The following is a 26,056-nucleotide window of genomic DNA, read 5'->3' as shown; positions in this document are numbered from 1 at the left end:
TCCCTTCCCGTCTATTTGCTGCGTCATTCTCAGGAGAATCTCTTGTGTTTGTTCTTAACCTTTTTATGTGTGTCTTATCCTTTTTCTCCCTGAGCTCCCAGAGGGAAGTCTTGTGTCTTAAGCTTCTCCATTTTTGGTTCATCTCCTTCTAGTTCTCCAACCCCTGTTCCAGTCGAATAGATTCACTTTCTTTCCCCCAGACATGCTTGTGGCAGAGACTGTTCACCACGACCTGCTCCCTTGTCCTTCTGATCACACAACTAGGCTCTCCTTTCAGTCAGGTGTGCTATTAGGACTAAGTTCCAGCCAAAGGAATGGCTCGAACAAGTAGGCCTGGCCCATAAATGTTTTTCATGTGCAGTAGATCTCTCTCTTTTCCACCCACCAGCTAACGGGAGAGGATTCCAAAAACGGAGAGGAGGACACAACCATAAGATTAAAGGATCTTGACCCTTGAATGGCTGTACAGAAAGCTTCCCACTCTCTGGGAACATTTGTATTGGACTCTGTGTGAAACACAAATAAACTTTAATTTTGTTTAGGAACTAAGACTATTGCATTTTTGTTATAAGCATTATTTACACTAACATACTTTCTCATCTACCTCCATTTAATTACATTGTTCCCATTGCCTGGAATGAGTTTCCTATTCACGTGTTTAAATTTTATGCGTCCCTGGCTACCTAGATCAATTCCCACCTCCTCAATGAAGCTTTTTCCAATATAACTCAATCAGCAAGCAGTATCATACTGCACGTAATTTTATTTATCTTTGATGTGTGTGGTCAATAATCTCATGCAAATTTTAGATCCTTTAAGGTAATGAATGTGTTTTATGCTTTAAAGTATAAGGAATGTTGTAGGTACTCAGTAAGTAATTATAAAATGAATGGATTAACTTATTTTACTCAGGGCCTTTTTTACAGCTCACCTTTATTATTGACCTAGAGATATTATGCTATAATATTTTGCTTCTTCTCTGGATGATTATAATATCAGTTCTCATTATCTGTGACTACTTTTAAGTCAGACAGGCTGGTGGAAGACAATGATACCTTTTTAATACCCTTCTCTTCACTGTATCTACCTTAGTGCTGGTTATTTGTATGTGTTTAATAAATGAATAAATGAATCTTGTTCTTTCCTCTGAGTTCAAAAAAGAATATACTTAAACCACCCCCAAGCCTCCCATTTTTAGAGGAATCCAAACATTATGTCCAATTTCTTTCCTTTTGTCATGGGAGTGATCACGTAAGGCTGGCTTACTGTTGTGAATGAGGTCAATCATTACTATATCGACTTTATGTCTAACCAAAGGAAAGATTCTTTCATTTGTTATTGTGATGTGATCACTGCTTCTGTTGGTTTCATCTTTGATTTAATGAGTCTTCATGCAAGTGATATTTTTCTAAATTGTTGTGGTAGCCTGATGAGGCTTTGCTTGCATGATATTTGTTTGAGGAAAAGGCTACTGAGACAAAGGCTTTGTCAAGAAATCAAAGTTGATGACTCAGCTCTTCTATCTCCCCACTGAAATCTGAGTCCCCAGTGATTAATCAATAATGGCCATAAAGAAGAGGGTTCACAGGGACAAATTTCAGGAGACCTGACCTCTAACTCCAATAGTTTGATGCTAAGCAATCTACTTCTTTCTATACTATTCTATCCATAAGAAAATGGATCAATAATATTTCTCATCTGCTTTTTGTTGTCTTATTAGGATCAGAGAGGCAATATTAGTAACCACACAGGCAATTTTTGACTAATGAACAGATAATAACAAAAATTTCCTTGATGTGGTGGTGTTGGAAACATTTTGATTACATGTTAAATACAATGGCTAAAGTCTCTAACTAGTCTCAGTTCTCCAGATGTATCTGTCAGGTCCTTTTCTTGAATCCTGAGTTTCTCTGAGCCCTGAAGGGGTCAGATTTTATAACTGAGTGGAGGAGGCCAGTGAATGTGAAATTCCTAAGAAGGAAGATAAGAAGCTTCTTAAATAGAGAAGTGAACAAAGGTTGAGCTAGGGCTCCAGTGGTAAGGCAAAATAAATACACTGATTAGAATTTTAATTTGAAGACTGTACTTTTCTATAAAATGTATTATTCACTAATTCTTTCATATGTCGACTCAACTTATGTGACTGTTCATTATGGGCAAGACTCAGCTACAAGACTTGCTTTATATCTACAATAGGTCTAACAGGATGCTGGGTGCATTGGGAGTATTGGGTATACATCTGTTGGTGATTGATATCAGTGTTTGGTTTCTGTTTGGCCCATTCTCTTTTGTTTCAGGCTGAATTGAGGTATTCACTCCCTTAGTGGCTCTACAATTATGTATTAAATGCCCAACTCTAGGTAAAAAGAGAGATTTAGACAACGTTCCTATCTTCATGGAGCTTATTCTTATGGAAGGAGAAAGACTACTTACACACATCCATACATCCATAGAGAGAGAATATGAAATTTTAGCAAATTTCTAGAACTGTCTAGTCCCTGAGATAAGTATGTGTTTGATGTATTGGAGGAACAAAAAGGAGAACCATATGACTGATATGTAGCAGCAAGGGAGAGAGTTAGGCAGGGGTCAGATTACTTAGTACTTTTTAGGCAATGTAAGGACTAAGATTGATTCTAGGTGAGAAGGAAAGACATTGAATAATTTTGAGCAAGGGAGAGACCTGATCTAATTTTCTTCTCTGAAGGACTGTTCTGGCTGCCCTGTGGAATAGAGATGTAAGAGAGCAAGAGCCAAAGAGTCCCTCACTGCAGTCCAGAGAGAAATGGTTTGGAATTGGCAGGAGTGCTAGAGGTGGCTTTACCCCAGTTCACCCTGATCACTGTTAGAGTAAAGAGATGATACCCTACTTTACAGATCTGAATGCCTAGGCTAAAATACCATATTGAAATTAGACCACTTCTGTTTTTGGTTTTAAAATTGTGATTTTATTATTCTGGGGGCCCAGCTCCTGATCAGAGCTGGGTCTGGAACCTAGGATTAAAAAGAAAGTCAAAGTAAGAGAAGTTGGAGGAGAAGGAGAAGGTGGAGAATGAAGTTAAATTGGCAAAACTTAGGATATCACAGGACTCCTAACAACACCCTTGTCAGGTCTGAGAACACAGTCCATTGGCTTCCACACTTACCACTCTATTAGCAGCCTGCTTTGCGCAGGTTATCAGTGACCCCTAGTTGCCACATTCCATACTTGTGTTTCAGTTATTGCCTTCCTTGACCCTACTGCACTGGGCTGTATGTCCTCTCTTTGGTCTCCAAAATATCACACTGTGCTTTGGCCCCTCTGACAGTTCTCCATCTCCTTTGCAAGTTCTTACTATGTCTGTTTTTCAACATTTGTGCTCCCCAGGGTGGTATTATCTGCCTTCTTATATTCTCACTCTTTCCACTCTCCCTGAGGCTCTCATCCAGTTCCCTGGCTTCAATTATTGTGCATATGTGCATCCCCCCAAATCTTTATCTCTAGCTCTAGCTTCTAACTTGAGCCTCAGGCAGCCCTATAAACTGCCAGCTAAACATTGCTGGCTGTTATACCCACAGTCACCTTAAACTGAGCAGTTTCTAAACCGAGTTTGCCATCAAGCTTCCCCAGTCTCAATCTACTTTTTTCTTTATTCTGCATCGCAGTTTATGGAGCCAACCTGCATCCATTCTTCTATTTTCAGTTCTTCAACTCTTTATCAATTAGTCATCCAATCTGGATAACTTTACCACCTACATGTTTTTTAATCCCTCCGTTCCCTACCATTCCTGCTCCAGTTGAAGCTCTTATCATCTCTTTCCTGGATTCCTACTGGTCTCCCTGCCTCCCATTCATTGTTTGCACTCCTTCAGTGATCTACCTAAACTGCAATCAGATCATCCACTCCTTTGCCCTGTAGTTTCCAAAGGGTCCCTATTACATGCAATGTCTTTTCTGGCTCTTCAGGATCCAGTCAGGGCTAGTCACCATCTGGTCCTTGCTTAGCTCTTCAGCATGATGTCCCTGCATACCTGTCCCATGTATCACTGTCTTTCACACTCATTATATTCCAGCAGTACTTCTTCTAATCCTCCACTTATCTCAGGCTTCAGGCCAGTGCTTATAACTGCTTCCTCAGCCTGGTAAGCCCTTCCTTCTTCTTTCTTTCCAGGTAATTCTGAGTGAAACTTTAGAACTCATCTCAGGGATGCTTATCCTCTGGGGTACCTTCTTTGTTATCCCCAGGATAAGTCCTATGCTTTCCTTCAGTGCCCCTGGTAACCTCATAGCATGCTGTACTTGCATGTATCTCTTTTCCTTCTCTGATCCCTCATTTCCTCATTTGTTAAATGGTGTTGATAATCATGCCTATCTGATAAGGTTGTTGGGAGGGTTAAATAAGGTAATCCTTAGTACAGGGTCAGTCAAATAGAAAGCATGCATTCATTAATATGTATAATAATAATAAAATCAGCAATAATTATTATAACATAATAAATACAATAATTATGTGCAACATATAATATAGCAATTATAATTATTAATGTTAATAATGGTTGTATTATAATAAAATAATAATAATGATTATTTTAATATCATGTCTTGTTATTATTAGCCTGTGAGCTCCTCAAGGGAAGGGACCATGCATAATAAAATAACTATGATCATAATAATTCTTATTAATAGTTAACATCTATTGAATAATTAATATACACCAGGTACTGAGCAAAATGAATAAAAAATTACTTCCCAAACCACTATGAGTCTTGAGTAAATTGAAGTGTAGAGGGCTCGAATCAGTGAGATAATAAATGACAGATCTATTCTTTGGACTTGAGTCTACTTTGACTTGATTCCAGCTCCCTGTTAGCCGCCCTGCCATACGACTCCATACCAGAAGCAGTAGGTGCTCAGTGTTCCTTAACTACCTGGTGGTATCTACCAAGTACTGCCCCAGACCTCTTCAGAATGCGGACGGTCCAGAAAGTGGAGACACCAAAGGCTGCTGGATCACCTCTCAGTGTAATTAGCAGATTATTGATGAAAATGATCCCTCTCTGCAGAGGCTCTCTAAGTAGGTGACTCTCAAGCAATTAGTAGAGTGATGTCGCAGAATGGACAAGCCCCAAACAATAGGCATTTCTCTGCTTTCTAAAGTCAACCATGAATAGTTTAATCATGGGAAAACATGAACACCTTGAGCTGAAAAACAGACCACATGCAGCCCCTGGCTGCCGCAGAAGGAAAGCTGTTGGCCCTGTAATGAGAAAGAGCATACTTTTCAGATCAGCTGCCCCCACGGAACACACTAGGATAGGTTAAACAGACATCAAAATAGACTGAAATTATTGATCCTGAAGGACTCTGTGTCCTAAGAGTAAAGACAACGTCATGTTGCAAAAAATGCACTGGATCAGAAAGGACTGGGAAGGGGAACAAAACTTCTGAGCATTATGATGTGCTAAGTATTTTATAAATATTACCCCATTTAATGCTCCCGCCAATTCCAAGAATTCAGTGATATTGTTCCTTTCCCTGTTGAGGCACAGAGAGGCTTGCGAGTTCTCTGTACCATAAAACTAATTATATGACCCCGTCACTTTAGCGGCCAGCTACTCTTCACTAGCCTTGCTTGGTCAAATCCAAACTTCCATACCAGGCTATGTCCACCATCATAAAAAATTTTTATTTTTTTGTATAAAAATTTATCACATATCACAAAAAATTTTGCATCCTGGCCTTTCAGTTCTTATCACTACTGTAATTAAGTGTGACTCACTTTTCCTCTGATCAGTTTGTTAACTCCACTAGGGTACACGCTGTATCTATTTGGTTCACATCTTTGTGACCAAGAACTAGTAAAATGCCAGGTTTGTAGAAGATGCTCAGCAAATGTTTGTTGCATTGGTTTTCCCATCTTTAAAAAGAGAAGGCTATTCCATAAAGTTCCTTCCAGTTCTAATAGTGTGTGTCTGGTAATAATGTTCAGATCAAGCCAGAGGCAGAGATCTGAGGATGATTTTGTGTCTCGAGGAAGCTGATGCTGTAAGAAGGGCATGGCTGCAGATGCTGTGGGGTTGGGTCTTAGTCAGAAAGTCCACCCAGAGCCTTACTGCTTGTAGGCATGCCCGGTCAGGGCTCTTCGTAGTCTTCCTTCCTGTGAGCATAGAGACTCAGCCTGCATTTCTTTCCTCTTTAGCAGTGCTCTCACTCCCTCCAACCTCAGAATGACTTCTCTCCCCAGATCCGAATATGAAGTAGGACACAGTCTTCCCACAGAGACATGCATGCGAACCCATTTCATTGGAAAGTATTTTGCTATTAATTAATACAAATGCAGCCGACTACATGGGGGGGGGGGGGAATCTAAAATAATAGAGGAAATTTATAAAGTTTAAAATAATTTTTGTGTTTTCTTGTCAACAGTTTGATTCTTGGTTTCTACTTGCTGCCCCATGTTCTGGAATCCTGCTGCTGGGTTCTGATCCTAGTTCTTGCGACTTCAACTTTTCATCATTAAAATGGGGGTAATGGTATCTGTTAGGTTGAAATATTTATAAAATTGCCCTTTTGCTATGTTAAAGGGTCAAATATTGACAATTTCATTTAGTTCGACTTAATACATCATCGGATTGTGTCGAGATGAAATGCATAATGCATGTAAAGCATTTATCCCTAATGCCTGACACAAAAGTATTCAATATATGCAAGCTATGATGAGTGGATGACGGCTTTTTATCTGAGATGGCAAGTGAGATCTTATGGACTTCTTCTCTCAGCTGTTTTTCTGAGTGGCACCACCCAAATGCCCAGATTTCTCTGACCATTGCTGAAAGGTAATGGACAAGCAGGAAGCCCCTGAAGCTTACTTTTCCCAGGATTTTTCCATGAATATGATATCAGAGGAAAATGACAGGGGTCCTAATGTACCAAGCAGACGTTTTAAATCTCCAATGTCCCCACTACTGAGAAACACCAAATTCCCTTTAACTCTCCATACATGCGAGGTCACCTCAAAAACATTTTGTCACATTGCCCACTTAATATTGCTGTAACCTTGATAGCTTGGACTAGGGAGCTCATTTTTTGAGTGCCAGATTCCTCATTTTCATTTTCAAACAAGTATGTATTGAGTGTCTGCTGTGTTAAGGGCAATTGCATGCTGCTTTCACAAACAAAAGCTTAATCCTCATAATGTTGTCATAGATTTTTCGTTCATTCATTCCACAAACACTTATTGACCACCTACAAGATGTCAGGGGTTTTGTTAGCGGATAAAATGGTGACCAAAGCAGATACACTCCTTGTCTTCCTGGAGCTTATAGCCTGCTAGGAGAGAGAGACTTTAAATACATAATCTTATATAAATAAATGTGAATTATAGTTGTAGTATTTTTAATTATATGGTGTTTCGGCAGTAAGCAAGAAAGCTTTGATCTAAACTGGGGAAATAGGGCAGAACTGCCAATTAATCCATACCCTACCTTTGAGAGAATTAGATAGTACCAGGAAATGCATTCTGTGTTAGGATACAGGGATTGGTGAGAGAAGAATAGCTAGATTCCACCCATCATCTGTCCCTCAACCAGGCAACCTGCACAAATGTACCCAGGAACTTTAAATCAGGGTAGACTTCCATGAAGAAATGATGTTAGCACCCTGTTATTTGAGAGGAAGAGAAACTAACTAGTGAAGAAGATGTGTATTGGGTGAGTTTGGGAGTTGGACTAGTGCTCCAAACAAAGACAGTGATGGGTGCAAAGGCCCTGTGGTAAGGAGAAACATGATCGACTTGAAAACCCTAAAAGTCCAATGAAATTAAGGTCAGAGAGTAATGGAGAAAAAGGTGCCAAGTAAAGCTGGAGAATAAAAGCAGAGATCAGAATTTGTGGGCTGTGTAAGGAATTTCGGTCTTCATCATGAGATTTATGAAGAATCAATTGTTATAAGTGGGTGGCAGTAACAGAATTAAATTTTGGTCTGTCAAGATCACTTTGGATATTAGGAGGAAAATGGATTAGAGAGAGGTGGCAATAGTGAATATAGGGAGACCAATTAGGAGGATACTGAAGGTGAGAAATGATGGTGGCTTGAAATAGTACATTATCTGGGATAAAGAAAAAGGGAACATATTTAATATATACTAGGTGCCAAATGATTGAAATTGAGGGTAGATTGACTACTGGGGATGAGAAGAGGAAGCAGTCAAGGATAATGGCAATGCTTTTGGCCTGTTTTATTGCATGGATGGTGGAGCTATTCCTTGACACAGAAAACACTGGCATGGACAGAGGAGAGGCTGAGTGGGGGCTGCATTTGTGCCATCCCAGTGGAGCCACCAGCTGGACAGTAGGACACATATAACGCAAGGTAAAGGTGGAATTTACGCCTGAAGCTATTCCTGAATTTGAATTTACTCTCTCACTAGTCTTTTTTCTTCTTCAGTTTTTGAACAGTTATCTTTTGAAAACCTCAAAGAGTATTGCCATTGTTTTATTAAATTTCTACAATAAAACTAATTTTGCTTTTATTTTTAAAACGACAGCCGAAAAGGTCCTGAAGGTGAGGAGAGAAAGGGAAAGCGGGTTCTATAGAGAGGGATAAAAGAACAGAATTTCTTCTGTCCCTTGGGAGCCCGGAGTTCACCAACTTGACAAAATTAGGTGTTCACTTAGCACTCAGTAATTAAATGACTTTACACCGACTTCTTTAAGACAGAGAAAAAATTTGGGTGAGGTTCAGCAGATACTTCTAGGCTCTTTCACAAAACCTGCCCCCCTGGCTGGATTCTGCAGCCCCTGCTCAGTGACTGCCCACACTGTCGTGGCTCCATGGAAAACGTGGGCACTCCTCTCTCTTTGTTTTAACCCAGCGTGCTGAGAAGTGGGTCCAGGAAGGCACGCCTGGAGCTGCTGAGCTTCTACTGGGTTACTTCTCCTTTCCCTGGAGTTATTTTCCCCTGACTGCTGAATGGCTTGAGAGTAAGTTCAAGAGTTCTGGGTAAATACACTGGGACTTAGGAAAATTTAGGAAGGGCTTGCTAGATTTCCTGAAGGGACTGAATGGCATTGGTTGTGTCTTCTAGATTCCTTCAGGTTTCCCCTATCTACCCCTTCTTTAGATTTAAAGGTCAGAATAGGATTCTGACTTGGTTTCAGCACTGAAAGGAAAACGAAAAAGAAATGTTATATGACGTGGATCCACAAGATCATAGTCCAGAAAGGCTGAAAATTGCACTTTTAATTTCTTTAGGTTAGGAAAGGGATTTAATTAGCTGAATGCCAGGCTAATATCTATATGGGGATTTGTTTTAGGGTAGATGGTTAAAGAAGCAATGCAGAAGGAGTTCAAGTTATAAGCCACAAAGATGTTAATTAATAAATCATAGAATATCAACTATATATGAAGGGAAGAAAATCCTGGAAGTCCTGGAGAAAAGGGAGGTGTCAAAAAGTAGGATATCACCCCTAAGGTTGGAGGATAGGATAAAAGAATAATGAAATTAGAGAAATGGGTTTTTCTAAAATTTTTTTAATTAATAAAACCAATCATACAACATGAACATTCTTAATGTATGAACATTCCATACTTTGTGAGCAACCAAAGGCTCACAATATCATCACATAGTTGTATATTCATCACTATGATCATTTCTAAGAACATTTACATCACTCTGGAAAAAGAAATAAAAAAAAAGAAAAAACTCATCATACCATACCCCTTAACCCTCCCTCTCATTGACCACTAGTATTTCCCTCTACCCAATTTATTTTAACATTTGTTCCCCCATTGTTTCTTTATTTTTAATCCATATTTTTTACTCATCTGTCCATACCATAGATAAAAGCATCAGAACAAGGTTTTCACAATCACACACTCACTTTGTAAAAGCTATGTCATTATACAGTCATCTTAAAGAAACATGGCTACTGGAACACAGCTTTACAGTTTCAGGCACTTCCCTCTAGCCTTTCTAATACACCTGAAACTAAGAAGGGGTTGTCTATATAACATGTGAGAATAACCTCCAGGATAACCTCTTGACTCTATTTGAAATCTCTCAGCCACTGACACTTTATTTTGTCTCATTTCTCTCTTCCCCCTTTCAGTCAAGAAGGTTTTCTCAATCCCTTGATGCTGAGTCCCAACTCATTCTAGGATGAGAAATGGGTGTTTTGAAGGTTGAGGTAAAAAAAGATGGAATTTAAAATTTGAAATGGAGTAAGGCTGGGTTGTGTCAAAACAAAGCAGCGGAAATCGGTTGCTAAAGTAGAGTGAAGGTGATACCTCTTGGAGTTAAAGGGGTCAAGGAACCTACTTTATTGAATTGTTTATCCACAAATGAAGGTACACTGCGCTGTACAAGGACATGGGATGAAGAGAAAGATTGCAGAGATGCTACATGTAAATTGTAGTATTATCTGCAAATAGCTGAATTATAGTATTTGGAGTTTCATGGCACCCGTAGACAATCACCCTTTGTCCATTCTAAGTTTGAATCCAATTAAGAAATAGATAAGTATTAAAACAGATAGAGATACAAATGTGATCATTATTTCTGATAAAATTAATATTGGAAAATGTGATTTATATTAGCAGACAAGTATATTCCATATCGAAGCCCAAACTTGGCCTTTCAAACTTAGGAAGGTCTGAACCCCTGCAATCTTCCCTTGGAGAGTGAGGGCCAGATGTCTTTTGCTGATTATCAGAGAAAAACAAAGAACACGATTTGAAGTGAGGTCAACTTCCAAAAGGAGGAGCACATGAAGAAGCCAATAGATGCGTACCCAAGACCTTAACCAGATTCAAAGCATTTAGGTCACCCCACCTCAGGGAAGGGGAAGAAAGGGGTGGGAGTACAAAGCTAGTGGTGCTCCTTCCATATGAAAAGAAGTATCAGGATTAGAAACAAAGATTTTTCTCCCTCTAAAGTCTGGATCCAGAAATCATTCTTGGTGTTCCAAGTAGAAAAACTTTTTCTTTAAATTGAGGTGCAATTGCATCCAGTAATCATGTACGAAATAGGATTCTTGGAAATATAACAGCATAATTCTTCCACGCCGTGTAGAAAGGCGTTGCAGTGATGATACACCCCCGGCACAGGACCCCAAATCTATAGCAACAAGAAAGTGATTTCAATGGTGGTTGATTCATATGTCAAAAGTGAGTTCTGTGGTAAGGTAGAAAGACACTGAAGTGACAGAAGGAAACCAGAAGAATCTCATTTCCTTCTCATCATCCCATGGCATATATGGTATGAGAGAAGGAATACCTTCTGCTTTGAATGAACTACAAGTGAAAACATGGCTTGCAGAACAGCCTTGTTCTATTTAGCGAGACATGGAAAGGCTGAGAAAGTAAGGGTTTTCATTTACCACTAGTACACTCTGGGTATGAGAGGACTCCTCCTTCCTCTACCACCAAGTGGAATAAGCCATTCTCAATTTTGACAATCTAATGGCCTCAAAAGTGACATTGTGCTTTCAGGGTCCTCTACAAGTGTACAGTTCTCACCAAGCAGCCGTTCACTCACAGGGAGACACCACTGATGACCCCCATGATTCCTCACAGGCCCCATGCCTGTGAGCTCCTGTGGTGACCAGAGTTCTGTTTCATCTTGAACATATTCTTCACTGCCTTCTCCACGCATAACACATCAGAATCCCAGTGGAAGTTTAGTCAGCTTTTTTTTCCTGAAGATTGGGGAGGCATCCTGAGATGGTGCAGAGTGAGAGAGCCAAAAGTAGATTCTTACCTTACTAACTCATTCTCATATCACACAAGGGGTTGAGGGTCTTGGCCTCAAGTTTAGACCTTTGGAGGGAATTTCATAAGAAAACTCCCTCTCCCTTGACTCTTCGCTATTTCCTCAATCCCCTCTTGTCCTCTTTATACAACACCCTTCCAGGCTTCCTCCCCTACTGAGGGGTTACCAAGGTGCTCTTTCAGAAAACCCATGAGAACTCTATTCCTACTTGTGTTTTGGAAACTTTGCCATTCAGATTTCAGTGGAATAAAAAGTAGATTCTTCCATCTGCTTGGGATTTGCTGGCACTGAGGGAAAGGCTGACTCTTTAAATGGGGAATAGCAGAAGCCATGGGTGGGCTCTGGTTCCAGTTCCATATCTCCACTGCTGAGAATTGGGATCGGTTTCTTTCATAATTATCCAAGAGCAAACACATTTTGACACATTGAAGTTTAATTTTCTTTTGAAGACCAGTAGTTTAATCCCTGAAAGAAGAAAGCATGTTCCTCCTATTGGCAAAATGAAAACCCTGACAATATCGAGCTAAGGAGAATCTGACTCTTTTTTGAACCTGTTTTTATTACAAAGGGTCATCACATTGGCAGAAAAATGGCATCTGAGTCATATGTGATAAAATGCCACTCCCAAATACATTCTTTTTGATTCCCTCATTCCCTCATGAATCTCAATGTGGTTGATTCCCTCAACCACATTGAGATTCATTCTTTTTGAAAATCATCCTTCTGTATTCTGTGATTGCCATCAAATATTTCAACCTGAACCCACCTGCTGAGTCTTCCTATGCCAGACCCCACATAGCACAAAAGATACAGTGACTTCTAAGGCACCTTTACTGAATGTATGGCTAAATCCTGAGAAAAGACATCTTAACTAATATTGGTGTTGTGAAATGATATGGTAGCTCTGTTCTGTTCCTAAGGGAGTTTAATCTGGAGACTAGATTTATCCAGGGAACACACAGGGAACAACACAATGGGTCCAGTTAGGCTTTATATAAGCAGGGACCACAATGTGGACTATAAGCTATGGGGTGACAGGAGATAGGAACCCATGTAGAGGTGACCCACTGGATGCAGGATCACTCAGTGGAAATGCATCTCTTGGTTCAGGCTAGGAGAAATGAGGCTGAGTTTTCATTGATCCCTGTGGGCCAGCAGTTTTATTTTTGATCGTCATCTGCTGCTGCTATTTCAGAGATGGGAGTCAAGACCCATGGGTAATTCCTCCTCTGTAAACTCCACTTTTTAGCAAAATTATTAGGTTTTTGACCCTTTTCATTTTTACTAACTTGTTCCCTATACACCTTTAGCCATTTCAACTTCTTGCTCCTTTTCATTTTTGAATTGTTTGCTCCAGGGCTTATGATCAGCAAGATTATATTGAAAGAAAGAGTTTAAGACAGAGAGAAAAGAGAAAACAATCCTTCAATGCCTTTGTTTGTAAGCTCCTGAAAACAGTTCTAGGGTATTTAGAATATTTTACACAGTGTGTAATGGTAATTGAAAGCAGAGAAACCAAACAGTAGGTATAAGTGGATGTCAATAAAATGAGTAGATACTATCTACTCCAGATTCAGTTTCTAATTCTTTATCAATCCTGACTCTCTCAGTTGCACCAAAGCTGCTGTCTCCTCCATGTGAGGTTTAACCCCATCGCTCTCCTTCTCTTGCACACCTTATGAAAAATGGCTTTGTCATCTGCAGTTGTCAGGAGGCTGTGGAGTTGGGAGTATGGCTCAGTGAATATACAAATGTGCAGCTGGACCACAGGCCCCTCCAAGGGTGGCTGGAATATAAATCATAGTGAGTATGTACTTCCCAAGAAACTGGTTGCCATTGGGAGGTTTCCATGCATAAAGGGACCCAAGAAAAATGGGAGAATGTAAAATGACCTCAGTGCAAATAAGTCCTGCAGTATGTGGAGGAGTTGGCTAGAAGGAGCAGAGTGGAGAAGGAAATGTTTGTTCTGAAAGACCTGCTGACTTGTTGGGCACTTGTGGCATGTTGAACAAAGCTAAGCACAGCATGAGGTTTATTGAACTTTAGATGTTTTGTATCCCTTCCAGCTCATAGAGACCTTTTGGTTAGGAACTCACTCCTTCCCTCAGTCCCTCCATCACTCCCTCCTTTCTTTTCTTCCTCCCTTCCCTTTCTCAGCACCTCTCATATGCTAGGCACTGTGCAAGGTGCTGGAGCCACAACTTTTTGTTTTTGAATGAGACAAAACTCTACCTTAAGGTTCTTTACAGGTTCATGGTTTTGGAGTGTGTAGGTATGTGGTGGGGGGAGGGTGAGAAACATACATTATATCAATGACAAAATAAAAAGTACAAATGCAATGTGAGTTGTAATAAAAATAGGTACCAGAAATTGTGCTCTTATAAGAGGTAGAGCAAATTAGGCTGCCTGGGGATGGTTTTGCAGAGGAGGTCATTTTAACTGAATCTTCCAGCATGAGTAGAAGTTTCTTCGGAAGGTCAGAATGGGCGAGGGTAACAGGCAGGAAAGCATATGCAGTGATTCTCTTTCATGACCAAAATTTTGATCTGCCTCAAGCCCCTCCTCTTCTTAGACTCAGTGCAAATTTTACTTGAGGGTTTGTTTCTCACACAGTTGGCTTGACCCCTAAACACATCTGGCTAACACACTCCTTGATCCCATGAAAATAAATTCAACTGCTTTTCTTCTTTTCCTCTCCCTCTCCCACTCCCTGTCCCCACCCTGCCCCCCCTTTCTCTCTATCTCACGCACATAGACTCCTACACATATAGAAGTCTTATATATAAAATTAAAACAATTGATAAAACCGTAGGCACCCTTCCCTGGAATTCAAATCTCATCATCTCCTGGTAATTGGGTTAAAGCCCATAGTTTATTTTTCTACTGCCAAGAACATATTCTCTGAGTTTCTTTCTATGTACTTGTGTATCTCATGGCATTTAGAAGGGATTGCCAGCTCTGGCAAAGAGACCTGAGTTAAGGCACAGCCTCACACTGTCCCTGGCAGAGTACTGTGTAGGTGGAATTGGCTGATTTTTCTTCAGTTTTGGAAGTTAGATGTTCTTTATCACCTACTTTAGTCTGAAGTGGACACACTATTGACCCCTACTGGATGAAGGCTGAGTCACAGCAGGATCTTGTCAATTTTGTCCCAAACCCCTTGACTTCTCCTTGAGCTGTGTCAGCTCCAACCCTCACCCAGCTTGCTAAACCATTTCTCACTCACTATAAATCTTAGTCTTTTAGTAGGTTTGCCACTGGTCTGTGCTCTTCATCAGTATCTTTCCAGTAGCATACGTTGTCTTTCTTTCTTTTTTTTCCCTTAGGGGATATTGGAATGCTAGAGGAGGCTAGATGGGAGAAATTATCTTCCCTTGCTGAGGTGAGGCTCTGGTCATGTCTTTTTACTTGGAGAGTAGGTATTTATTTTTATGGACAATGCTCTGGGGTCTATTTCACAATGATTGTTCTTCTCCCTTCCACTAATATAGCTACAAAGTGTTCTTTTTTTTTTTTTTTTTTTCATCTTCCTTGGGAGAATCTGGTGAATTCCTGGAGGTAAAGTCTATGAAAGTGTGTGGTTTCCCTATACTGTGGTCCCTAAGACTTTCTCACTCTCACACTGGTCCACACTCCACCTTCAAAATTTAATCATAATTAAAGTTAAGTGTTCCTACCAGTTTATGGATCCAGCAGCTTCTCTAGGTGAGTAGATTTTGAATGTATCTCTCTGAATAAACTTATCTATCTTGATTTGGTGGGGGGCAGGGGTGGTTTGCCCTGCAACCTCAGTCTCTGATGAGTCCAAACAAAGTATGGATTTTCAGTTTGTCTAGCTTTTTCTTGTTGTAAGGATAAGAGTTTTGAAGCTGAAACTGAAGTCTCCATTGTTATGGTTATTGGCATTATTATCCAAACTTTGACAATATGGTAAGCGTATTGGCTTGAGAGAGATGAGGTAGAAACTGCTATATTATATTTTTCATGATCAAATGGGTTATATATTTAGATTGTTGAAAAGAGTAGAGTGTGACCACTCATTTCAGTCTTTGGTATGAACCTGGTTTGTTTCCAGAATGATTGTATACACATACTGAAAGCAACATATGGTTTTCCTTTGTCTCTGGGAATTAGCTACCCAGCCATCCTATCTCTTTGGAGTATAGCTGAAATGAAGGAAATGAATAAAATAGTACTCTGAATAGTTAATCTGAATGTCAGAAATGCATGCACTAAATTTCTTAAAGTATAATTTTGGTACTAGAAAAACTACATGGAATGTATATATATAAGTTATGAAATATAATAATATAATCATCTATGAGTATACTACCTGTCATTAGAGCTGGAAGATTACCAGGACTTTTGAAACTATTCCAACTGCATGTCTGCTAACCTGCCAGAAGTTACTCTCTTTACCCGCTTAAACTTTGGGCATACAATTAATCTGTTCTTGTGAAAAAAAAAAAATAGTTCTGAGATATATATCTCTAAACAATACAATCTCGATTTTTTTGTTGCTTAATTTTGTTAAAATAGGGTAGCGTGCTGTATATAGTCTTTATTTAATTAATTTCTCTGTGCCCGGTGCTCTCTGCAAAGTGGAGATAATAATAGTATCTACTTCACTGTATTTTATGAGAAATAAATTAATATTTTTAAATAATTTAGAACAGCACCTGGCATATAGACCATACTTTATGTATTTGTTAAGGGAAATATATGAATTCACTTAAATTGTTGATGTAGTTGGCATTTACTCATTTTAACTGAACATAATATTATATTGTACATGTACCATGATTTACTCATACAGTCTCTTGTTATCTAGCATATGAGCGACTTCCAGCCTTTTGTTGTTACAACTAATAATGCTTTGTATATTTTTATATGTGTCCTCATAGACCTGTGTAAGAGTTTTTCTAGGGAATATACCAAGTGTGGAATTGCCGTATCATAGGGTTTAGGCATTTTCAGGTTGACAAATAACACCAAAGGGGTGTATACCTTTACAGCTCCATCAGTGCTAGCTAAGGGGTGCTGTTTCTCCACATCCATCTCCATGGCCATCTCCATGCCATCATTTGGTATGGTCAGATTTACTAGTTTTTATACTCTAGAGAAGGTAAAATATGGTGTATTTTTGTGCATTTCCAGAATTTCTCATAAGGGTGAGAATTTTCACATATTTCCTTCAATTTTCTTCTTTCAAGGTAAATGTTCTTAAATTGACTTTGGCCGTGTAAGCACAGCTCTGTGATGATACTGACATACATTTGTTCTAATGCATAGAAGAACGTTCTTCTATTTCTATTAACCATACTCATCATCCACAACAGGGTTCACTATGTTATACAGCCCCTTTTTTCATCCTCTAGCTTTCCTTCTAGTGTTGTACATGACCTGAAACTTCCCCTTCCAACTGCAATAACACACATGATTCAGTGCTCTTATCTACACACATGGCAATGTGCTACCACTACCTCCATCCATTTCCATTTACAATTGATCTTCTTTAAAAATTCTGCACAAATTAAGCTTCAGTTCCCCATTCTCTATCCTCATTCTATCTTCTAGTAACCTATATTCTAGATATTAACTCCATGAGTTTGCTTATTGTATTTAGCTCATATTAGTTAGTTCATACCATATTTGCCTTTCTGTGGCTTAATAATATTCCATCATATGTATATACCATTTTGATGGTAAATGGGTTGTTTTCATCTGTTGGTAATTGTGAATAATGCTGCTATATGAACATCAGTGTGCAAATGTCTGTTTGCATCCTTGCTTTCAGTTCTTCTGAGCATATATTTAATAGCAGGATTGCTGGATCATATACCAATTCTATACTTAGTTTCCTGAGGACATATCAAACTGTCTTCCATTGAAGCTATACCATCTTGTGTTCCCACCAGCAGTGAATAAATGTTATTTATCTACATCCTCTACAATACTTGTACTTTTCTGTTTGTTTACTAGTGGCTATTCTATTAGGTGTGAAATGATATCTCCTTGTGGTTTTGATTTGCATTGCCCTAATAGCTAGTGAAGTTGAGCATCTTTTCATGTGCTTTTTAATCATTTGTATTTCCTCTTTGGAAAAGGGTCGATTCATGTCTTTTGGCCATTTTTTTTTTTTTTAAGAATTGGGTTGTTTTTCCTTTTGTTGTTGAATTTTTGGATTTCCCTATGTATACTGGATATTGATCCCTTGCTGGACATGTGATGCCAAATATTTTCTCCCATTGAATAAGCTGCATTTTCACCCTCTTGACAAGGTCCTTTGAAGTACAAAAGTATCCCAGGTTCCATTTATCTATTTTTCTTTCATTGCTTGTGCTCCAGGTGTAAGGTCTAAGAAACCACCTCAAATGACAAAATAGTGAAAATGCTTCACTACATTTTCTTTCAGAAGTTTTATGGTACTGGCTCTTATTTATAGGTCTTCGTCCATTTTGAGTTAATTTTTGTATAAGGTGTGAGATAGGGGTCCTCTTTCATTCCTTTAGATATGGATATTCAGTTCTCCCAGCACCATTTATTGAAAACACTCTTTTGTCCCAGTACAGTGGTCTTGACAGCCTTGCCAAAAATCAATTGACTATAGATGCAAGGGTTGACTTGCTTTATTGTGGTATTTGCTTTATTGTGTTGGTCTGGAACCATACCTGCACTATCTCTAAAGGATGCCTGTATCTTGAAATGTTTATTAAAAATGATTGTTGCTGGTATATAGAACAAAAGCTGATTTTACATTTTAATTATATGCTTAGCAAGTTTGGTAGGCTCTTTTATTAAGTATAATCTGTAAATTATTGTGGGTTTCTTTCTAGACAATCATGTCATCTGAGAAAAATGATAGTTGTGGTCTTCCTCTAATCCTGTTTTTCCCCTCATTTTATTGCAATGGCTAGAACATTCAGTAAAATGAACAGAATCAGGGATAAGTGCATTCTTTTCTTGGTTTAAAGGAGAATTCTCCTAATATTTTATATTTAGGAATGAAATTTGCTATAGACTTGGGGTACTTGGATTTCATAAGATTAAGAAAGCTTCCTTCTAGTCCTAGTTTTTTATTGTTATTGGGTGTCAAATATTACCAGATGCTTATTTCTGAATCTACTGACTTTATCATGTGGTTTCACTGCTTTATTAAAGTTTATTTGTTTTTAGTTTTCTGCCAACCTGTTCATGGTATATCCTACATTTTTGTGCATTTCCTGATTAATTTTTCTAATATTTTGTAGAAATATTTTAACTACTAATTTCATTGCCTTCCTGGGTCAGCTTCCAAAAGTGTTATTTTTCTATGTTTTAGCCAATTCAGCAAGTTTTCCAATTTCTTCTCATTGTCACACTGTTTTCTTATTTTTTTAGGTTATGCATTTTTCTGTAGTGATTCCCCATCATCTTTATAATTTTTCCTATATTATTTTCATCAGAGGTTTCTTTTTCTTCATTAGTGTCTTCAAAGAACTATCATTTGATTTTTTTTAATCCTTTCAATTGATTCCAGTTTTCTATATCATTAATGTTTGTTTTTATCTTTATTATCTCCTTTCTACTTTCTAAGTATTTATTTGAAAGTGTTTTTCTTCTCTTTATTTTCTTCCTCCTTCTTCTAATAATTATTTTTGTCACTATTACCATCATTATTTTAGACAGACACTGTTTATTTTGATTCATCTAAATAATTACCAGTTTCTTTTTCTCACCATTGCTTCTTGTATCTCAGACCTGCCTCCTGAGGTCATTTTCCTTATTTTTAATATAAAACTCCTTGCATGGAAACTAGAAGTTAGCTGTTGAGAAGTATGCTTTCAGCCCAACTTTTTCATAGGTGATCTGTCTTTTCTCCCTGGCTTCTTTTGATTGGTGTTCTCCTATTTTGCTATTATAAAGCTTCACAGGGGTTTCTTTGTATCTGTCTTGCTTATATATGTTGTTCTTTCTGTATCTCTGGATTCTTGATTTTCACAAGTACTGGGAACCCGTCAGCATTAGTGTCTCTTAACTTTTTCTCTCTTTCCTGTGATATGGATGAGAACTTGGGCCTCTTCATTCTATCCTCCTTGCCTCTTATTCTCTCCTTCATGAGTTTCCTTGTTTTTGTCTCTCTGCTGCTTTCTGGCAAATCCTTCTTCGGGTTTAATTAGCCAACCTAATTAAATTCAATGATTTAATTTCAATGATTGCATTTTTCACTTCTAAAAAGTTATAATTATTTTCTTTTACAAATTTTCCTAGTAATTTCTGATTGGATTTTGTGACTTGTTTATTTTTATTCCATCTTTAGAAGGGAAAAAAAAACAGTTCATGTGTATTTTTCCATGCTCAAATTGATATAGTACCTGAAGTCCTTGAGATTCTAAATTCTTTGTTTCGTTTTCTCCTTGTTGATTTTTATTCCTTAGTAGCATGTTTCCATGAGTGCTTGGTGATGTTTAAAAAATTGTAAACCAATACAGGATTGCTTTAATCTGCTTTAATCCTGAAGGGCTCAATTTGCTTTGCTTTTTTTCCAGACAGGATTTTCATTTGGTTCTTTAGATGCCTGGGGACAAGATGAACCAGGGCTACTTCAGCCCCTGTCATAGTCAGGGACATGTGTCAACTTGGCCAAGTAGTGGTACCTGTTTGTCTGGTTGGGCAAGTGCTGGCCTGTCTGTTGCAATGAAGACATTTCATAGAATTAGATCATGATCATGTCAGCTGCATCCACAGCTGATTCCATTTGTTATCAGCCAAAGGGGAGTGTCTTCTGCAATGAGTGATGCTTAATCTAATCACTGGAAGCCTTTTAAGGAGGATTCAGAAGAGACAGATGCCATTCCTGCTTTGGCTGGTGAGCCTCTCCTGTGGAGTTCATCCAGACCCTCCATTGGAGTTGTCGGCTTCACAGCCTGCCCTGCAGATTTTGGACTCTGCATTCCCGCGGTCACGTGACACACTTTTATTAATTTTATATTTGCAAGTGCTCCCTGTTGATTCTGTTTTTCTAGAGAACCCTAACTAATACAGGGGCCCTAACCTAATGCTGGCACCTCACTTTGCGCTCCCTATTTTTTGGCATACCCCAGTTGTAGTCTCATAGTTCTAGGGCTATTATTGATTAATGTATCATGGTACATTTGAGGTTAATGTTGAATTCTGTTCCATTTGAGTTTCAGTTCCCTATACTCTACTTCCCTTTACTTCTATGAGAACCCAGTAACACTTTTAAAATAATGTTTGTTGTAGTCTATATAGGATGTAGTTCTCTCATAGTGGGAGGGTGCTTCCAGTGTTTAGGCCACCATAACATACCACATTCATTACATTTTATCCACTTTTCTTGGACCAGAGTCTTTAGACCCTTATTCTGGACTTATTTCCATTTATTTTATTCTTAACTCTATGATTTCCTAATCAGCAACTTAATTCTATGATTTAAAACATTGATAAGAGAATAAGAATCAGGCTTACAGAGAGAGAAGAGAAATAGCCACTAAACCTAGTGACTAAGAGAACACAAGAACAAAATAATCAGAAAAAGAATTGAAAAATGATAGGGATCTGAAGTTATTTGGTGAAATGTTAAGTAACCCAAGGGATAAATGCAGAGACAGGATGGGATGGGTTGGGAACAAGGGAAGGGACTCCTGCCCTATTACAGGGGGCCTTCTCTTCTAGTACCTACCCTGAAAGTTCCTGAAATACAAGAGGAAAAAAATTGTAGCTGCCAGAAATAAGATAGGACATCAAATCAGTGATGTGTATTGTAAAACATAGGTCGTGGTTCTTTCTCTCTGAAATTGTTGAAAAATCATAGCGTTTTTATATAGGTAAGAAGTAATGACAGAGAAAATCATAGATGCCATCTTTTGGGGAAGATGACAAGCCACTGCCACTCTGACTTCCCTTCGTAGACTGTGCAAGAGTGCCTTGAATTCATCTTTTGATTCAGCACAATGTAATCATTTTATGTTCATTTTATGACTCTGAAGAAAGGTCGAATTGTGCTCTATTTAGTTTGTTGCAGGAATAGGAAAATATACAACGCTTTTTAGAAAAATCTCCACCTAAGGGAGTTAAAACTTTAGACTCATTATTTTTCTGGAAAATTCAGGGAAAAAATCCTTTTTTTTCTAGATGACAGTCTTCTTCAGGCATTCTAAATAATTCTTTATCTCCTTTTCAACTATCTCTCTACCAGGTTTTGCAGGATAACAAGCTACCCTAAAGTTTGGCAGTTCTAAACAAACGTTTCTTAGTTCACAATTTGGGCTAGGATCAGGAGGGAAGTTCTGCTAGTCTCAACTGCCCTCACTCACGCATCTACATTCAGCCAAAGTCAATGCCTCCCTCGTATTATCTGCTGGTTGGCTGGCTATTGGTTGAAGGTATAGGCCACGTGTCTCCTGTCATCTGGCAGGTGAGCTGGCCTCATTCATGTGGTGATTGTTGCAGTGTTCTTCAGAGCAGTTGCAAGGCCCAGGTTCACACTGCATGATTTTTGGTCAAAGCAAGTCATAAGGTCATCCTGATTAGGGTTAGGGAAGTAGATCTCTCTCTGAGGAACAAATTGTAAAGTACTGTGATCAGCTTTGCAACCTCCTGATTCAAGGGTTAGGGAAGTAGATTTCTCTCTATGAAACAAATTGTAAAGTACTGTGATCAACTTTACAACTGTGTTAGTTAGATTCAGTTGTCAACTTGGCCAGGTGAGCATACCTAGTTCTGTTGCTGCCTGCCCTGTGGATTTTGGACTCTGCATTCCTACGGTCACGTGAGACACTTTCATAAATTTTATATTTGCAAGTGTTCCCTGTTGATTCTGTTTCTCTAGAGAACCCTAACTAATACAACAACCTAGTGTTGACGCTAGTATGTGAGAGCAGAAGAGCCTCCCCTCTAATTGCTCCCTCTACAGTCTATCAAAGCGTACTTCATCAGGAATCTTTCACTGCAGCCTCTGCCACTGTGCTTGCATCCTTATAAACACAGAGTCATGAGGGGCCATTGAGGTAAGCTTTGGTGGTAGATCTTGGTGAGTCACGGAGGAATTCAGACAACAGGGACTGATCATGAAACCCGGCAGGACTTCTAGCTCTTCAAAATTCCCTCTTGATGTGTGGACGTGCTATTAGATTTGGGACCATTTACCCTCTCTGTAGGTCATGAATGCTTCTAGTTCCAGGGGGAAGCTCTATGTTTAAGTTCATGTCTCTGAAAAGGTGTAGCTGCTGTATGGCAGTGAGGTGGGGTGGTGGGGAGGTGGGGGGTAGTGTGAGAACATAACCTCAACATTTCCAGGCCTGCTCACATTTTGCCTCTTCAGATCGCTTTCCCTTCCTCCCCGCTCTGGGTAACACCACATGGTGGGAAATTGCAACTTGTCACTTCTTTGGGTGTAATAACAGAATCTTGGTTCCTTGAATAGAACAGTTGGATGTTAATTTTCAGCCAAAGAGGAACTGTGTATGTATGTGTGTGTGTGTGCGTGTGTGTGTACATGTATGTGAGAATGAGAGAGAGAGAAAAATATTGACTCATTATTTAGGGTGCAGAGAGATGACTAGAGCTAGAGAAATTGAGTCTATATATCAAAACCTCGAAGAGAAAATCACACAAAGGAACTATTCCACAAGATGGGGAGAATTTACAAATCAGTGATTGAATTGGTGGTGGCGGTGTATGCACGTGCACGTGTGTATGCACATATTTGTGGGTGGGTGCTGGGGTGGTATTACTGAGGCTGGATTCAAACTAAATCATGCTGCATCTGTGGTATAAGAGATATTGCACCTAAACCCTTCCAAGTCTTCTTCCCACCCCAAAAGTTCTGTCAGAATGTTACCTTCCCTTCTTCGCTCCTCACTGGCCTCTTTCCTCTCTTCAGCTAAGATGCAGAGATTCTTGTGGAATTTCCTCAGGCAAGCCCACCTCCACAATGCAACTCTCAGCTTTTCCAGGTACAGTTAGCAAACGCTACCCTCGATTTCTGTATCTCTCTCCTCTTCCCACCACCTTGAATCTCACTTCCTTCCTCTTTACTATTCTACCTACCCTGTGATTTTTTTTCTCTCTTCTCTTACACACTTGTAAATAAGCAAACAACAAAGAGGAGGTGGAAGAAATAGCAAAATACTAAGCAATAGTTTTGACAGATTTTTTTTCTTTGCCAGAAAATTAAGAATCTAGCTATAGGCAATTTTGTTGTAGGTAATGCACAGATGCACAGTTACACAGATCTGATTCCTGCTATTGGAAATTTAATTCTTCTAAGATATGTGCTCTGCATATCTCTCTCAGATTCAGAGGTAAGCTTATGGGCAGTCATTTTATATGAGATTGAACCATACAAAACTGCTAATGTGCAGCTATTTTTGACCTACAAAACTGGTACTTTCATATGATTCAAACACTGTTTTTATATACTGGCCCACTGATGAACATACTTAATCAATAATTTGGTGGGGCATTCTTCCATGGAGTCTAGATTAAGCTAGAAAAATAAAATTAACCTTCTCCCCATCTTGCCTCTACTATGAGAGCTCTCTGATTGGTTGCTTGGCATCTATCTGAACACCTGTCCTACCTTTCATCAAATCATTGCCCTAAGGAAAAGCAGCAAGGGCTGCTCAGGATAAAGACTGGCTTTGCCTGGCATACAGGTGATGTCCCATGTGAAGCCTCTTTGACTGTCCCTCAGTGTCCCAAGTACCCTTGGCTTTAGCGACATTTCCCTGAATCATTGCAATGCTGTGATTTTTGTTTGAGACCCTTTTTGCCAAAAATGCTTGTTCTCCACACATCTGTTGAATAAGCCCTTACATATCCTAAGTGACCTGAGTTTTAATGTCACCTACTTTTCTCTGTCCTTCCCCGATCCATCCAATGTAAACTAATTGCGCCTTTTCCTGGGTTCCCTTTACATTACTTATAACTGTAATACCATTTCCCCATTATAGTATACATATTTGTGGATATGCAGTCTTTGATATTTTTGAGTTCTCCAAAGACTTGGCCTGTGTTTCAATCCTCTTTGTATCCCCACCACTGTCTGGCCCATGGTGAATTCATGTTGGGGAAATGGATTCCTTGCCTGAAAAATTCATCAGCATTTTCTTTTCTTATTCAGGAAGGAATAAGAAAATTCAGAGGTAAGCTAGTGGCTAATAGGAAAGTTAGTGAGCTTGCAAACATTCCACTTAAATTTGAACGGAGGAGAAATATTCAGGGCAGTGCAGTTGACTGAGAATATCCCAGTTTTTTAGATGACAAAACTCCTGCTTAGTTCTGAGATTGAGATTTTTAGATTTGGTCCCAAATGCCAAACCCTGAAACCTAGGGTCCCTTAGCTTTCTTTGACTCCTCAGGCTTAGAAAGTCCTCTGAGAAGATCAAGTCTGTTTCAGAGTTGGAAGAGTTTAGCAGCAGGAGCGGCCTAATCCAATAAGAGCATGGTTGAGTTTCCTCCGCCCCCCCGCAGTGAGCACTTTAGAAGCCCCGGGACCCAGGGCAGAGAAGAAGTGGGTCCTAAGAAGTGGGAGGCTACAGAGCCCCTGATGCCCGCATTTTTTCTGAGAGCGCTTGAGGATGGGCACGCAGCGGGGAACGGAGCCGCGGCCTCAGGCGGGGCTGCAAAGAGCAGCAGCCCAGGCACTAGGACCGGCTGTGGGGCGCCGTTGCCTGCAGCAATGCGCTAACAAGGTCCTCTTCTCCCTACTCAGCCGTAGCTCTCAGGCAAAAAGCCTCAGAGCAAGTATCCCCGAAAGGTATCTGTGTGATTGCTTATTTTGTGCAGTGTTTTTCCATTCTGCCCAATAGATCTTTTTAAAGGAGTTTAGAAACCACTGCATTCAGGCTCTGGCTGTTACCATTTGAAAGGCGGAGTCCCACCCAGTACTCTTCCCCGTTTCTCACCAATTTTAGTTCAGCTGGATTATCTTTATGACAAGGAGGGAAGGAGAGGAAAGTGGGTGGTGAAAGCTGCAGTGATAGTACGCTTCTAAAATTTAAGTCAGAGGGATTGGCGGTGTTGGGCTCGCCCAAGGGAATGAGGTATCAAATAAGATTGCCCCCAACCTCCAGGGCTCCACTGCTGTTTTTTTGTTTTGTTTTGCATGGGCAGGCTCAAGGAATCAAACCCGGGTCTCCAGCACGGCAGGCCAAAATTATGCCACTGTGCCACCATTGCATCATCCTGTTTTTATTTATTTATTTATTCACAACATAATAGGAGTTACAAATTCTAAGTCCAAAGTTCAGATGTGCCCAAACATAAATTAATCTATTTCTTCATAACTGAATTATTATCAT

The 26,056-nt window shown here is 39.4% G+C and overlaps 1 protein-coding gene across 1 annotated transcript in view; it reads left to right on the top strand.

Annotated features, from left to right (window-relative positions):
• Positions 1-25,443, top strand: part of LOC143680198 (uncharacterized) — a 74,879-nt gene extending 49,436 nt beyond the window's left edge. Inside the window, exons 5-6 of the mRNA XM_077156781.1 lie at positions 24,877-24,898; positions 25,227-25,443. Coding sequence (XP_077012896.1) covers positions 24,877-24,898; positions 25,227-25,443 — 239 coding nt within the window. The remainder of the gene's footprint in view (positions 1-24,876; positions 24,899-25,226) is intronic.
• The last annotated feature ends 613 nt before the right edge of the window (positions 25,444-26,056 follow it).

The sequence above is a fragment of the Tamandua tetradactyla genome, chromosome 4, assembly GCF_023851605.1.
Source record: "Tamandua tetradactyla isolate mTamTet1 chromosome 4, mTamTet1.pri, whole genome shotgun sequence".
Classification (NCBI taxonomy): domain Eukaryota; kingdom Metazoa; phylum Chordata; class Mammalia; order Pilosa; family Myrmecophagidae; genus Tamandua; species Tamandua tetradactyla.
The sequence above is the reverse complement of the archived record's forward strand: the minus strand, read 5'-3'. Positions and strand labels throughout refer to the sequence as shown.